This window comes from Apiospora hydei (assembly GCF_038363865.1).
Source record: "Apiospora hydei strain CBS 114990 chromosome Unknown utg000009l_segment0_segment0, whole genome shotgun sequence".
Classification (NCBI taxonomy): Eukaryota; Fungi; Ascomycota; class Sordariomycetes; order Amphisphaeriales; family Apiosporaceae; genus Apiospora; species Apiospora hydei.
Window position 1 is genome coordinate 5539831 of NW_027117368.1, and position 12188 is coordinate 5552018.

At 53.2% G+C, this 12188-nt stretch overlaps 5 protein-coding genes across 5 annotated transcripts; 1 reads left to right on the top strand and 4 right to left on the bottom strand.

Moving 5' to 3' along the window:
- Positions 1-878: 878 nt before the first annotated feature.
- Positions 879-2513, bottom strand: PG997_013556 (Cyp51A; the record flags this gene model as incomplete). The annotated part of the gene is made up of 1 exon (XM_066817870.1): positions 879-2513. The coding sequence occupies one exon, from the start codon at positions 2511-2513 to the stop codon at positions 879-881; it is 1635 nt and encodes a 544-aa protein (XP_066663562.1).
- A 1351-nt stretch (positions 2514-3864) lies between these two features.
- On the bottom strand, positions 3865-4292 carry PG997_013557 (uncharacterized protein; the record flags this gene model as incomplete). Its single annotated transcript, XM_066817871.1, has 2 exons — positions 3865-3956; positions 4016-4292. The coding sequence occupies 2 exons, from the start codon at positions 4290-4292 to the stop codon at positions 3865-3867; spliced, it is 369 nt and encodes a 122-aa protein (XP_066663563.1).
- A 663-nt stretch (positions 4293-4955) lies between these two features.
- Positions 4956-6163, top strand: PG997_013558 (uncharacterized protein; the record flags this gene model as incomplete). The annotated part of the gene is made up of 2 exons (XM_066817872.1): positions 4956-4980; positions 5457-6163. 2 exons carry the CDS (start codon positions 4956-4958, stop codon positions 6161-6163), a joined length of 732 nt encoding a protein of 243 aa, XP_066663564.1.
- Positions 6164-7666: 1503 nt separating this feature from the next.
- PG997_013559 (uncharacterized protein) lies at positions 7667-8370 on the bottom strand (the record flags this gene model as incomplete). Its single annotated transcript, XM_066817873.1, has 3 exons — positions 7667-8060; positions 8123-8151; positions 8281-8370. 3 exons carry the CDS (start codon positions 8368-8370, stop codon positions 7667-7669), a joined length of 513 nt encoding a protein of 170 aa, XP_066663565.1.
- A 1458-nt stretch (positions 8371-9828) lies between these two features.
- PG997_013560 (major facilitator superfamily transporter) lies at positions 9829-11906 on the bottom strand (the record flags this gene model as incomplete). The annotated part of the gene is made up of 6 exons (XM_066817874.1): positions 9829-10378; positions 10435-10696; positions 10765-11394; positions 11461-11517; positions 11584-11605; positions 11661-11906. The coding sequence occupies 6 exons, from the start codon at positions 11904-11906 to the stop codon at positions 9829-9831; spliced, it is 1767 nt and encodes a 588-aa protein (XP_066663566.1).
- Positions 11907-12188: the final 282 nt, after the last annotated feature.

Genomic DNA, 12188 nt, shown 5'->3' on the forward strand with positions numbered 1-12188 from the left:
ATTCTCAAGGTCTTCAAAGATGGTACAATGTATAAACCATTTCTAAATAGATCCAAGGGGGTTGAATATTTATTGTTAACCGATTCATCGAGATAGATTGACGTCATTGCAGGCTGCCACACAAAACATCAGATGGCTTTCATCTGGGGTAAGCAAGGCAAGGGGTGGCCAGTATGGGTGGTGAAGGATTTGCTGATCTACTGGCGTATGTAGGACTCCGGGGTAGAGTGACATCCCCGTCGTGCCCAGCTTCGCTACGGTCGCTCGGTGTGCTCGGCGCGCTTGGCGGTTGGGTGTGTGCGACCATGGCTGACCTTGGCGAACGCCAGAACGACGTAGTCCAAGAAACCGGGTGGTCAGCGTCAAGGGAGCCCATCAGCAAACATTTTCAATTTCCATCCAGAGTCATACCAAAGAGAATCGGTGAGCTGAAGGATCAGTGGACGGTTACCTATGCCTTCATCGGGACTACAATGGCTGATCAGAGGACGACGTTCTGAGGTAAGAAGAGGGTTGAAATGTGAACATTGCCAGCAAGCGCAGGGCCGTGTTCGAATATTAATACTTCTTATGTCTTGGATATCTAATTATCTATTAACAGGGGTGTCTCATAAGACCTCATCCACCACCAAGACTAGAGAAGCTCAACAAGCAAACACCAAGCCCGCAATAAGCTATCTTCAAGCTCAGCGAAAAAAACCACCCGCTCCTAAGCCGCCGTGGCGGCCTTCTGGGAGGGTTACTCTTCGCCAAGCCACATACGTAGCTTGTGCCAAGTCTTCTAGTGTGCCTTGTTGGTTCCTGACATCCCAGCAACCCTGCTCATCTATGTCATATCATTCATTGCGTGCGCGCACCACCAAAGGCGATCGATCCTTTCACGCCTTGGCCTTCTTGCTGTTGCGCCTCTCCCACTCGACCACGGACGGCGCCTCGGGCTTGGAGAACATGGAGCTGTAGTCGGTCTCAGGCACGCCTCCCACCCACTCCTCGCAAGTGCGGAAGCGCATCTCGCGCACAAACGTCGCGATGATGGTCTCGAGGTTGACAAACGCAAACTTCTCGCCAATGCATCGGTGCCGGCCCGCGCCAAAGGGCAGGTACGGGCTGCGGGTGCCGCGCGACGTCAGGCCGTAGCCGTAGTCGACGGTGTCGGCCGTGTCGGCCTGGGAGCTGGCCTCGGTCCGCACGCCCCACTGTTGGCTGCCGGCATCCCACCGGTGCGGGTCCCAGGCCAGCGGGTCCGGGAAGTAGGCCGGGTCGCAGTGCGTCATGAGCGGCGATGCGCCGAGCACCTTGTCGGGCTTGATCACGTAGTCGGTGCCGGGCACGGCCAGCGGCTGCGTCACTTTGCGCATGATGATGTGGATGGAGCCGTGCAGCCGGAGCGTCTCCTTGATCACGTTCTGCATCAGCGTCAGCTTGTCCAGGTCGGCGTATTGCAGCGGCGGCAGGTCCGAGCTGCCGTTGCCGAGCTTGTTGAGTTGTTCTTGGTACAGCTCCTCGACGATGTCGGGGCGCGAGGCGAGGCGGAGCATGATCCAGGCGCTGCTGGAGGAAGAGGAGTGTTGACCGGCCATCATCAGGGTGATCATCAGCTTAGCGATCTCCTTGTCGGGCACGGGCTGGCCGTTCTTGTAGGTGCAGTTCATCAGGTTTCCAATCATATCGTGGTCTTCGTTTTCGACGTTGTTGTTCTTCCGGCGGTCGTTGATCACATCCATGTAGATGGCGCACATCTTCTCGTGCGCCTTGTCTCGCCGGCGGTTCTGGGGAAGGGGTAACCAAGGGGCGATGAAGTTGATCGGCTGGAAGCCCTGCTCGAGATCGTGGTACAAGTCGGCCAGCTCGGCCGTGAGCTTCTTGCGGACTTCGGCTCCCTGGAGGGTACGACCGGCAGTGTAGAGGGTAATCTCGGACATGGCAGCGGAGACATCAAAGATACCGTTGGCGCCTTGCAGGGTGGGGTGGGTGCGGAGGTAGTCCTTGACCTCCTTCTCGATCAAGGGGACGTACGACTCGAGCGCCCTCTGGGTGAGGCCGAACTTGATGAACTTCTTCTGCTCCATGAGCTTGGCGTTGGGGCAGTCGTAGACGACGTCGGAGCCGAAGACGGGCGTGGTTAAGGGCCCGTAGATCTCCTCGGCATTGAGGTCCTTCAGCTTGCCATTGAGGATGAACTCGTTGCCTTCGATGCCGAGATACATGGTGATCTTCTTTCCGAAGAGGACGAAGGTGAAGACGTCGCCATACTTGGCGCGGCAGCGCTCATAGAAGGCGCGGGGGTTGGTGCCGTAGGCGACTGCATTGCCGATGTAGGGGACCAGGTGGAAAACGGTGGGAGGTTGCGACTTGGACCGAGGGAGGAACTGGCGCAGGATGTGAAGGGCAAAGACCGATACTAAGAAGCCCAGGGTGTACCAGACGGTATGTGATAGGGAGAGGAGTTTTGCCTCGAGCCAGTCCCCCGAAGGGAAATGGAGGACAATTAGCGGCGCGTGGGCTTTGTCCATTGTCGCGGCGGAGATGATGCAAGGCGGCCAGACAGAGGGATGTTGGGTAGCATCCTACTTTTCCCAATGGGTTGAGCGGACATGATGTCTATCTTGTATTTAATTGATTGATAAAGATTCGCTTCAATCTGGCATTGTGATCGTATGACGCCTCGCATCGGCCGGTGTAAGTTGTAAGTGTCGCCATGGGATGGGATGGGATGAACTGCACGAGGGCGACGGTGAAAGGCTTGGCATCGCTTTCGTATTCGTATTTGTGGTTCCTACAGGGGGTTGACTGTGCTGAAGTAATAAGGGCGGTCCACTATAGTGCCCTACGCGCAGGCCCAAAAAGACAAAGTATTAGGGGTATCGATCCAGCTCGTTCGATGCGGCGACAATTGACGTGTTTGGTGGTATGTTTCACCCAGGCACAATTACGCTACCGCCAAACTACCCGCCGTAGCGTGCCCCGTTCGCCAGCTGGCCCATCACCACCCTCTCCAGCACCCAATCACCGCAGCTTCATTGACAACTACCGCCATCACCTGTTCGGAGATATCAGGAACGAATTCGAACATTCAAAATTCGAGAACCCTTGAGCGGACTCGGAAAAACAAGCTTACGTCAATGTCGCGAGCAGGGGTCTTATCCATGCCGTCGGTGCTGCACCTGCACATGTCTGTGTTGCACCACCACGTGGTTCTCTTGGCCAAGGGTCTTCAGGCACGGTTCCCCCATTACATAATCCTCAACGCACGATGTGTTCACTGTGTTATTGAAATTTCTGTGTCCGAACGAAAGCTGCCGAGCTATGTAGCCAATGCTATCATCACACCATGACTACCAAAGCTATTGATGATGGATCTAGAGATACGCTGATCTGCTAACTCAACCAATTAAATTAACATCTCGAATACTTTATGTTGAATCTGTAACAGTATTATTGGGAAAGCGGGCGCAGTGTTGGCAGTGTTGATCGTGTTGTCTTAAGTACTTTGGCATGATCCACGTTGCAAAACATTAGTCGATACCTGATTGTAACTTCAATCCGGCCGGTGAGTAATTATGGCGAGATTGCTATCAAGTCACAGAGACACATATGAACAGACATAGGGGTCGATCTGCATCATCATTATATTCAGTTTGTCTGCTCTATTTATTGCATGCCAGCTAATTTCTCATCCCAATGTGATGCCTTCCTGTTGAAAACTATCCTGTTTGACGGTGTCCACCTCGCGATGAGTATCCAGTCTCCAATGAGCTTACTTGAGATCAAAACCAAGAATGGCAAGAAGAGGAATGTTCCATGTAGGCACAGTAGGTATATGAAAATTTCGCCGTGCGCCCTCCCAAGCTGCAGCAATCCCTTTCATCGCTTCCACCACTCATCAGGTTCGCTCTCGTAGCCGCCATCCTCCTCCTCGTCATCCATGGGTTCGTCGGCAAATAGATCGTGGGGTTCTGGCAGATGAGGTTAGCTTTCCAGGAAACTCGCGTGCCGCTTTCGACATTATGCTTACTGTTGTTGTGGTTGTTGTTGACTTGCTCACCCTTCTCCTCGGCAACGGCAACTTTCTTCTGCAGCTTCTTGGTCTTTGCGGTATCGCCTTCTCCAAGGTTGGTTTGTTCGCCTTCCTTACTCTTGCGTTTTGCGTCGCGGAATAGCTTCAGTACCCATTTCTCGGGGGTCAAGTTGGTGATTGCTTCCTTGTCCGCATACAGGGAGGACACAAGCTTGTGAATCTCCTTGAGGCCCAGGCCTTTGTGATCTTGTACGTCTTTTAGTAGATGTTTCATTACGGTACCGTAGTCGGCAAAGACCCTTTTGCATGACTTGATTGGGAACGGGCAGCTGAGAGCGTATGGATGAGGGTCTTTTCTCATGTGTCGTCGGAGTAATCTCTTTCTGCGGAAATTCCGTGAGCATTTGGGACACCGATGCCGTTTCCTAGCCATTGTCTCGAAGGCGATGACGATTCCAATCGTAGTAGTGGTTATCTTGTCGGCGAGAGCGATGGTGACAGTGTCGGAAGGTAGGCGGGTATTGAAGTTTGTCAGACGTAGTCGGGTAATTGTGTGATCCTCCAAACTGATTTTGTCAAACACTTAAGTTGGCATGCCTGCCTCCAAAGATTTACTTGTGTTTTGATTGTAGATATTTTATGAGCACGTGAATGATTCAAGGGTGCGGAAGGGGTACCTCCTACTGGAAGTGATATCCTAAGTTACGGTGCTTTCTGCAAATCGCTCCCTCACCCTACCTTGTTTGTTTGTGAGATTTACCGTCTCCTTCTTCCTGCGTAGCAGGTAAGGAGGGGCTTCATCTGGGAAGCATAGAAGTGCCCGCTTCTGGCTACTCTGTAGCTGGTTGATCTAAATACATATGCTTGTTCACTGACGTCCAGTTGATCCGGATCGGTCCTTCACCCTACCACCAACCCGACGAATCCCCAATACTCAATGTACAAGCAACAATATCATCGACGTACGAGAGACCGAGCCGAGTGCTTCAAGATAAAGCAATTAAAATGGATAAAATCGAATTATATCTATTAATACAGTACTAGCAGAGTTTCGAGAAAGAAAAAGGTGACGGGCCGTGTACATGGCTGGTAAAGGAAAGGATTATCGGCGTCGAAGAAGTAAGAAGGGGCTGGCGTTATCGAGGACTCGCTAGTAAATGAGGGAATGGCATAAGAGTTGACGGCGACGACGAGGGTGTTCGCGTCGACGAGAGTGCTGGTGATGGGACTTGGCATAATACATGGCCGTATCCCTCGCTACGATTTACTGATAGAACGGAGACCCGAAGGGCCGGCTTGTTGCTTGTAACCCTAATAATATACATTGCGCCCAGTACCACACTGAATCTACTCATCCCCTATCCGACCATCATGAACCCAATAAACCTCCCAGTTTGAACAAGCTAGAAAGCGCGAACTTTAACGATTCACTCTCTAGCAGGGCTTCCCGTTGGTGTTGCCGCAGGTGTTGGTATCTTCGCACTTGGAGCCGCAACCATAGTTGACCTGCTTCGTCGGCGTGCGCATCGTCCAGTCCGACATGCACTGCGTCTCGTCGCCGTGGCCCCAGTTGCAGCGCTGGCGGCGGTACCCCTTCTGCTCGACCATCTGCTGCTGCGTCCAGACGACGTGGCAGCCGCCGTCGTGCCAGGTGCACTGCGACGTGTCCGACGCCGTGTGGCACTTGGACTTCTCGTCCGTCGTCGAGACGCCCAGCCCCAGCGAGAAGCCCTCGATCGCGAGCCCTACGTCCGCGCTGATCGTCGTCGACCGGTTCTGGCACGTCTGCGACCCCGTCAGACTCGCGACGGAACAGTCCCCGCCCGCGGCGCAGTATTGTTTTCCCGACGCGAGTTTCCACGGGTCCTCCTGCGCTGTGGTGCTCACGAGGTAGTAGTCCCACCAGCACTTGCGGATGCGGCCACCCTTCCAGGGGTGCAAGGTCTGGTCGGACTTCACGTAGGTGCCCGAGCCGTCGGCGTAGGCGCCGCCGTAGTTGGTCTTGGTGTCGTCGCAGTTCTTGATGTCGCCGCGGGTCTCGTGAGGGTGCGCTTCGGGGGCGGCGGGGGCGGCGGCGACGGTCAGGGCCATCAGGAGGATGGTGTTGAGGGTGTTGGACAACATGTTGGAGAGCGGGTGTGTTGACTGTTTCGGTAGATGAAGGATCGATAGATAGTACGATAGAGATCTGGGAATAAGTCAGATGGTTGCTGCTGCTTGATGATGGATCAGATTGCTGATGAAGAAATAGTCGTAATGGGGAGGAGATGCAGACCTTATATACGCAATGGGCTCGCAGGCGAAGGATCACGTATCCTCAAACCTTGTCGTCTTTTCTGGCCGCCTTGGAATGAAGACCTCGTGTGGAAATGCCCATGGTATGCATCCCGAGAGAGTTGCGTGCCGGTATCCGCGACCAGGCTCTCAAAGTGCACATCCATGATGGCAGACTGAAAGATCTAAAGATAGCCAAGCTGGTCATCTTACTAGGTCGCAACATGTATAACAACGGGGGTTGAGGCCCCCAAGAGCTGGAATGCAAGGCGGCTTTAGCTCCCTGAAAATGCAACTAGTGGGCTAACGCTTACTCAAACTCACTTACGGAATATGCACAAACGGCACGGGACGCATGCTTACTATTCTTCTTTATATAGCCATTGATAGCACTATGGAAGGGTCTTCTAAAATCACCCTTGTTTACTCAAAACCAGCCGAAGAACTGGGAAAATAAGCAATGAGATTGCTGGCGCACGGATTCAAGACACAACAAGAAGATCACTCGAAGGGACTTCCTTATCTAATCCAGATTGAGCGTCAAAAAGGCAGATTCCAATGATGGCAGTGACATTCAGCCCCGCTTACTGGACCCTGCCAAGTAAAGTGCACATAATCTCGGGCACGATCAGCAAGCTTCCGCACATCTCTTGGATGCCAGCCAGCACTACGGTGAGACGATTCAATGGGATTTAGACGGACCACGGCGTCACTGTTTATGAATGTAGGCAATCTCGGGTATCGGCCAAATCATATGCTTGGGGGTCCTGAGGGTCCACCAGCATGAGATCCCGACACTTGGGTACCACCTAGGAAATCCATCCATGATTCTCAAGGGAGTTACAGATCTAACTAACTTTTTCGCTTTCCAAGAAGGGGAGTCCTCAAAAGAAATCCAAGAGTCTGATTGGACTGACAGCCCTCACGCTAATGCACGCTAATCGTGTGCATGGAGTTCTTCCGCATCGCGGCAAGCCTCGTCATTGGCGGAATACTGCTAGCGCCATCTCGGAAGATGTATAGATAGCTTTATTCAGGACGAAACACAGAAGATCGGATGAGGGGAGTCCGTTGGGAATTACGAGTACGGATGAAACACTACTTCAGCTTATTAAGATGGCCTATCTATCCTTCAGTCCACCATCTCGTCGCATCCGTATCTTGGGACTGCCTAAGTATGTACTCATGCTTAGATACAACATGACTGGCCACCTGTGCATGAGGTACACGAACTCTCCGCCTGAATTCTGGTCTGGCCTTACATCCTCTCAAGAGCTCAAGCTGGAAATCATGTGTTTAGCCCATATTTCCTTGGGCTAGTATCCAGATAGGGATCTGGGTTGCGTAGAGGGCCAACAGCTCAGAATGTTTCGCTTATCGATGGCGCTCGCGACGCCGGCATCTAGCGCAGACGTGGGCATGGCATTCGGTGCATCGGTAAAGGAAGGCCTCGAAAATGCCACAGCGGACACAATAGTCGGGACCAGCAACTAGATCCCAATGAGGGTGTTGACACACCTGGTTCTGCTCCTGTAGATGTGCAGGAGGCCCCCGTAAATGGGCAGGAGGGAAGGCAGCTCTGCGCTGGGTTCCATGGTCATATGGCCGAGGTCTCAGAAACGCCACATCGCTTGCCTCCTCCCCCACTGGCGGGAGCATATCGGCTTGGAGCGGCGCCATTGGATTAAGATCAAGGCCAGTGATGTGACAACTGCAGTTCTCCATCTGGTTGCCACAGCTGTAGCAGAAATCAGCGCCGCAGTTGCATCTAATTCAACGTCAGCAGATTGCTACTTTCGTGTATGGGGATTGGGGTGTATGAGTTCGTACTGGATGTGGTCGCAGCCGTCCCCTGTCAGCTCCACGAGGGTTCCGCACAAGAAACATTGCTTCCAGCCTTGCTCTCTAGCAATGGCAAGGACTCGCTCCGCTTCCTCGTCTTTTGCGGCAGGCTTCTTCCCAGGTTGGTTCACGCCTTGCTAACTAACCTGGGCTTCAAGATCGTCGTCGATCATGGCCATTATGAGGCCCTCCGGCATGGGTATGTCGCAGCATTCAATGGGGTACTGAGACTCCATCTTGATGGGGGTCCGGACCCAGCTCTCGATAAATGGGATACAGTAATTGTGGCCACAAGCAAGGCCTCGAAAGCCGATCTCGGCATCATGGATCTCGCGGCAACCCTGACAGTACCAGGGCTTGTCTTCGAATAAGGGTTAGCAACAACGATAGGTTTATAGGAGGTTCATGACACCGTGAAACGCACCATCCGGGTAAAGGAACCGCATGCGATCCAACACCTCTCCATTGTAGTTTTCCATTGTGGTGGCCCTTGGTTAACCACAGTTTACCTAGAAAGAAGGCAAGGTCTGGTTCCAACAATGCGTGTTCTGAGAAGAAGCGGTGGTGGAGGTGGCAAGATCAGACCATGAGTTGGTATGTATCCAAGGCTTGATCGAGTAGCCTTGAATTTTGGAGGAAAGAAAAACTCGAATGCACCAAGTAGGAGAAAGAATTTTATCATAACAATTTTCGTGTACCACGACTAAGCACCCCACATTTGGTAGGGTACTCACAGACCGCATGCCATTTATGGGATCTTGTCGTCGAGGATGACCCTTACCATGGCATAGAGACCTTCGGATTGATAGACCTCTATTCATTCATAAAGTCACATCATTCATATAAGCTAGATTATCGTATGCCAGGGCGTTTTCATTACTGTGCTATTTGATGTGCTGGTTTAGGACCAAGATCCCGTGTCTATATCGCCGACCCCTTTTCTGGGACCAATCCGTATCTCTGGGCATACATGCTCCACTAACCAAGCAAGTCTTCAGTAACAGTAGGTGCCAACAGCATAGTGAAATCGTTTTCATAACATCCTCCCCATCTTTCAGTCCCTTCGGCGACCCCTTTTCAGCTGTCAAAAGCTCAGCATGGTAAAGGTACGGAAAATGGACAAGCCACGACAACAACCAATGCCAAAGCCCTGAGACAGGAATAAAGGGATATGAGACACTCTGTCATTTGCATTGGGTTTCTAGAAACAATTCAATGAACCAACAAAAAGTACCACTCCCGAGGCATGGTGGTCAAGCCCAAGGCCCTTTGGCGCTTCTGTGGCATAGTAGCCTGTGCTGCTATCCAAGGGCAAGTGGGACAACAGACGAGTGCCGATCTTATGTAATGTAAGGCCTTAGTAAGGACACAGCCCTATCGTAGAGTAGAAACTTAGGGGGAGGGGGAGGGTATGAAACCACAGTCTCTAAATAAATAACAGGCAGGTTGTCAAGTCAATCTCTTTACAACTGCAATAGAACCATATGGGCCACAGAAACATTCTCCTATCTTACATATTTCTCTCCAAAAAGACTCCTCCGACGCTGATTTGGTATCATCTAAACTATCTACATGAATAACTTTCATAATCTGCACCCTTGGGGGCGTCTTTTCATCAAAAATCCATGTCTCGCTAAATAGATACCATCTATATATTCGTACACACCCACACATAATCCGATCATTATTAGACATTACTGTTTCTTCGCGATGCCCCCCGAGGTCCAGCCGCGGAGGCGCTTGCCCGTGAAGAAGATGACGGGGATCCCGAGCGACGTGACCAGCAGCATGGTGCCGAACCCGCCCGCGAATACGGCGAGGTTGCCGTTCTGCTCGATCCAGGTGGTGACCTGGGAGGAGAAGAAGAACGAAACAAAAATGCGCAGCGACGAGACGTTGGTCAGCACGGGCCCGGCCCACTGCGGGTACGACTCGATGACGAACGTGTTGACGAGCGTGAGCGAGGTCAGGGCGCCCGAGAGGATGAAGAAGGAGCCCAGCAGCAGCACGGTGAAGTGCATGTTGTTCTGCGCCGCGACGCCGAAGAGGAAGCAGCCCGCGATGCCCAGCACGAAGGGAAGGATCAGGTTCGGCAGCGAGTACTCGGGCTCGCGCTTGCCCTTGCCCAGGACTTGCGACATCTTGATCGAGACCTTGTCGGCTAGCGGGCCGCCGAAGAAGTACACGATCACGGTGGCGAAGATGGAGGGAATGACGGCGAGGCCGGTCCACTCGAAGGGAATTCTAAGAGAAAGTGAGGTTAGTTAATTCTCCTGCATGAAATGGTGGCTTTTGCTTACCCAGCTGCTAGAAGCGAGAAGGAAATGATCTGGCCAATAGACTGCTGCACGATGCTGAATGCCGAGTTGACTAGGGTACCGAAGATGACGGCGGGGAAGATGGTCGTTTTGAGGGTATCGATGAACTGCTTTCCAGCATTCGCCCACTCGAAGCCAAAGATGAAGAACCCCATGTTATCCTTTAGGGTCCTGTGCCCATAAGTCGCGTAGTCGAGCTCAGTCCTGTCGGATCCTTCTGAGATTGGGTAGATCTTCTCGCCGGCTATAAAGGGACACGCGGTCAGTATAAGTCTCACTTCAGATACGTATTGGGGGTTCTCAGATGCTTACCGAGCTCTTGCGGAGATCTAGTCTTGCGCGTCTCGGGGACGAAGATGATGAGAAGAACCCATGCGATGACGCCCAGGATCGATGTGCTCCAGTAGATCCAGCGCCACGTCGCGTTGGCGGAGATGTACGGCGCGAGCGTGCCAACCAGCACAATCAGCGGCCCCTGACTCGCAATGACGGCCGAGATGGCGCGGTTGCGCTGGTGAAGGAAGGTCATGTCCTGGACGATGAGGGGCAGGAGGGCTTCGACGGCGCCGGAGCCGAGACCGTGCAGGATGCGGGCGGCCATGTGCTGCTCGAGGCTGGTGCTGGAGCCGGCCCAGAAGCCGCCGAGCCAGGAGCAGGTCGCGGTGAAGATGAGGACGGGCCGGCGTCCGATGGCGATGGACAGCGGGATCAGGAAGTAGCTCGAGATGCCGTTGGCCAGAAGCGGAGTCGTGGACAGGAGGGCGACTTGCGACAGGGGGAACGGCTTGACGCCGTCCGGCACGATGGAAAGCGGGTTGGACGGGTCCGACTTGAAGTTGGGGTCCTTGAGTACCTTGGTCGGGTCCACGCCGGAGTACTCGAGCAGGAAGACGGGCAGCAGTCCCGCGATGGCGACCTCCGCCGAAAGGGACAGAGCGCCGACTACCTCGGTTCATTAGTATGTGGATGAAGACAAGGACTGGAGATTGAGGCGGCAGGTTGACTTACACAGGCACATTGAACCGATGGCTACCCATTTTCGCCAGTTGGGCAGGTTCAGGGGATCTGCGCTAGGAGTGTTAGCATCCTCAAGCTACTTAAGTATACTGTGCTTATGGGGGCGTGACGGACCCTTCGGATCTGGGGACGGAGTCTATCAAAGGTATGGTTAGCACGGCGAACAGGGGGGAAACGGGGCGGAAACTTACGGGCACCAGTCTAATCTTCCCGTTCTCGTCGTAGAGGCTTGTGCTTCCGACCACATTGTCGCCGCCTGACTTGCTGTCGATGTTCCCGTTCTTCTCGACGTCGGTGCTCCGCACTTGGACGTCTGCCTTGTTCTTCTTGACCAGATCGCTATCATCGTCGTCCGACAACCAAGATCCGCTCGTGTCCGGTCGCAGGTCCATCTGGACACTCTCGACCCGCTGGGGCCATAACGTTTTCGTCGTCATTATTAATATAGGAGATAAGTCGTCGTCCAAAGTCCAGCCCGGCTGGAAATCCGAAGTGAAAGTAAAAGGAAAGGGAAGGAAAGGTTAGGAGAGAGAGAGTGTCTATGTCCAGATAGTGCGCTGACCGGCAACGACATTCCCGCCATGGAGGTCTAGCGCGAGTCAGATAGATATATCGACTGTCGGGCCTTTGTTATTGAATGGCTACATCCATTATCGTCATGGTCGATCATGGGGTGTAACGACGGCCCTGACGTAGGCTGCGCAAGCTGCAATGTTTTG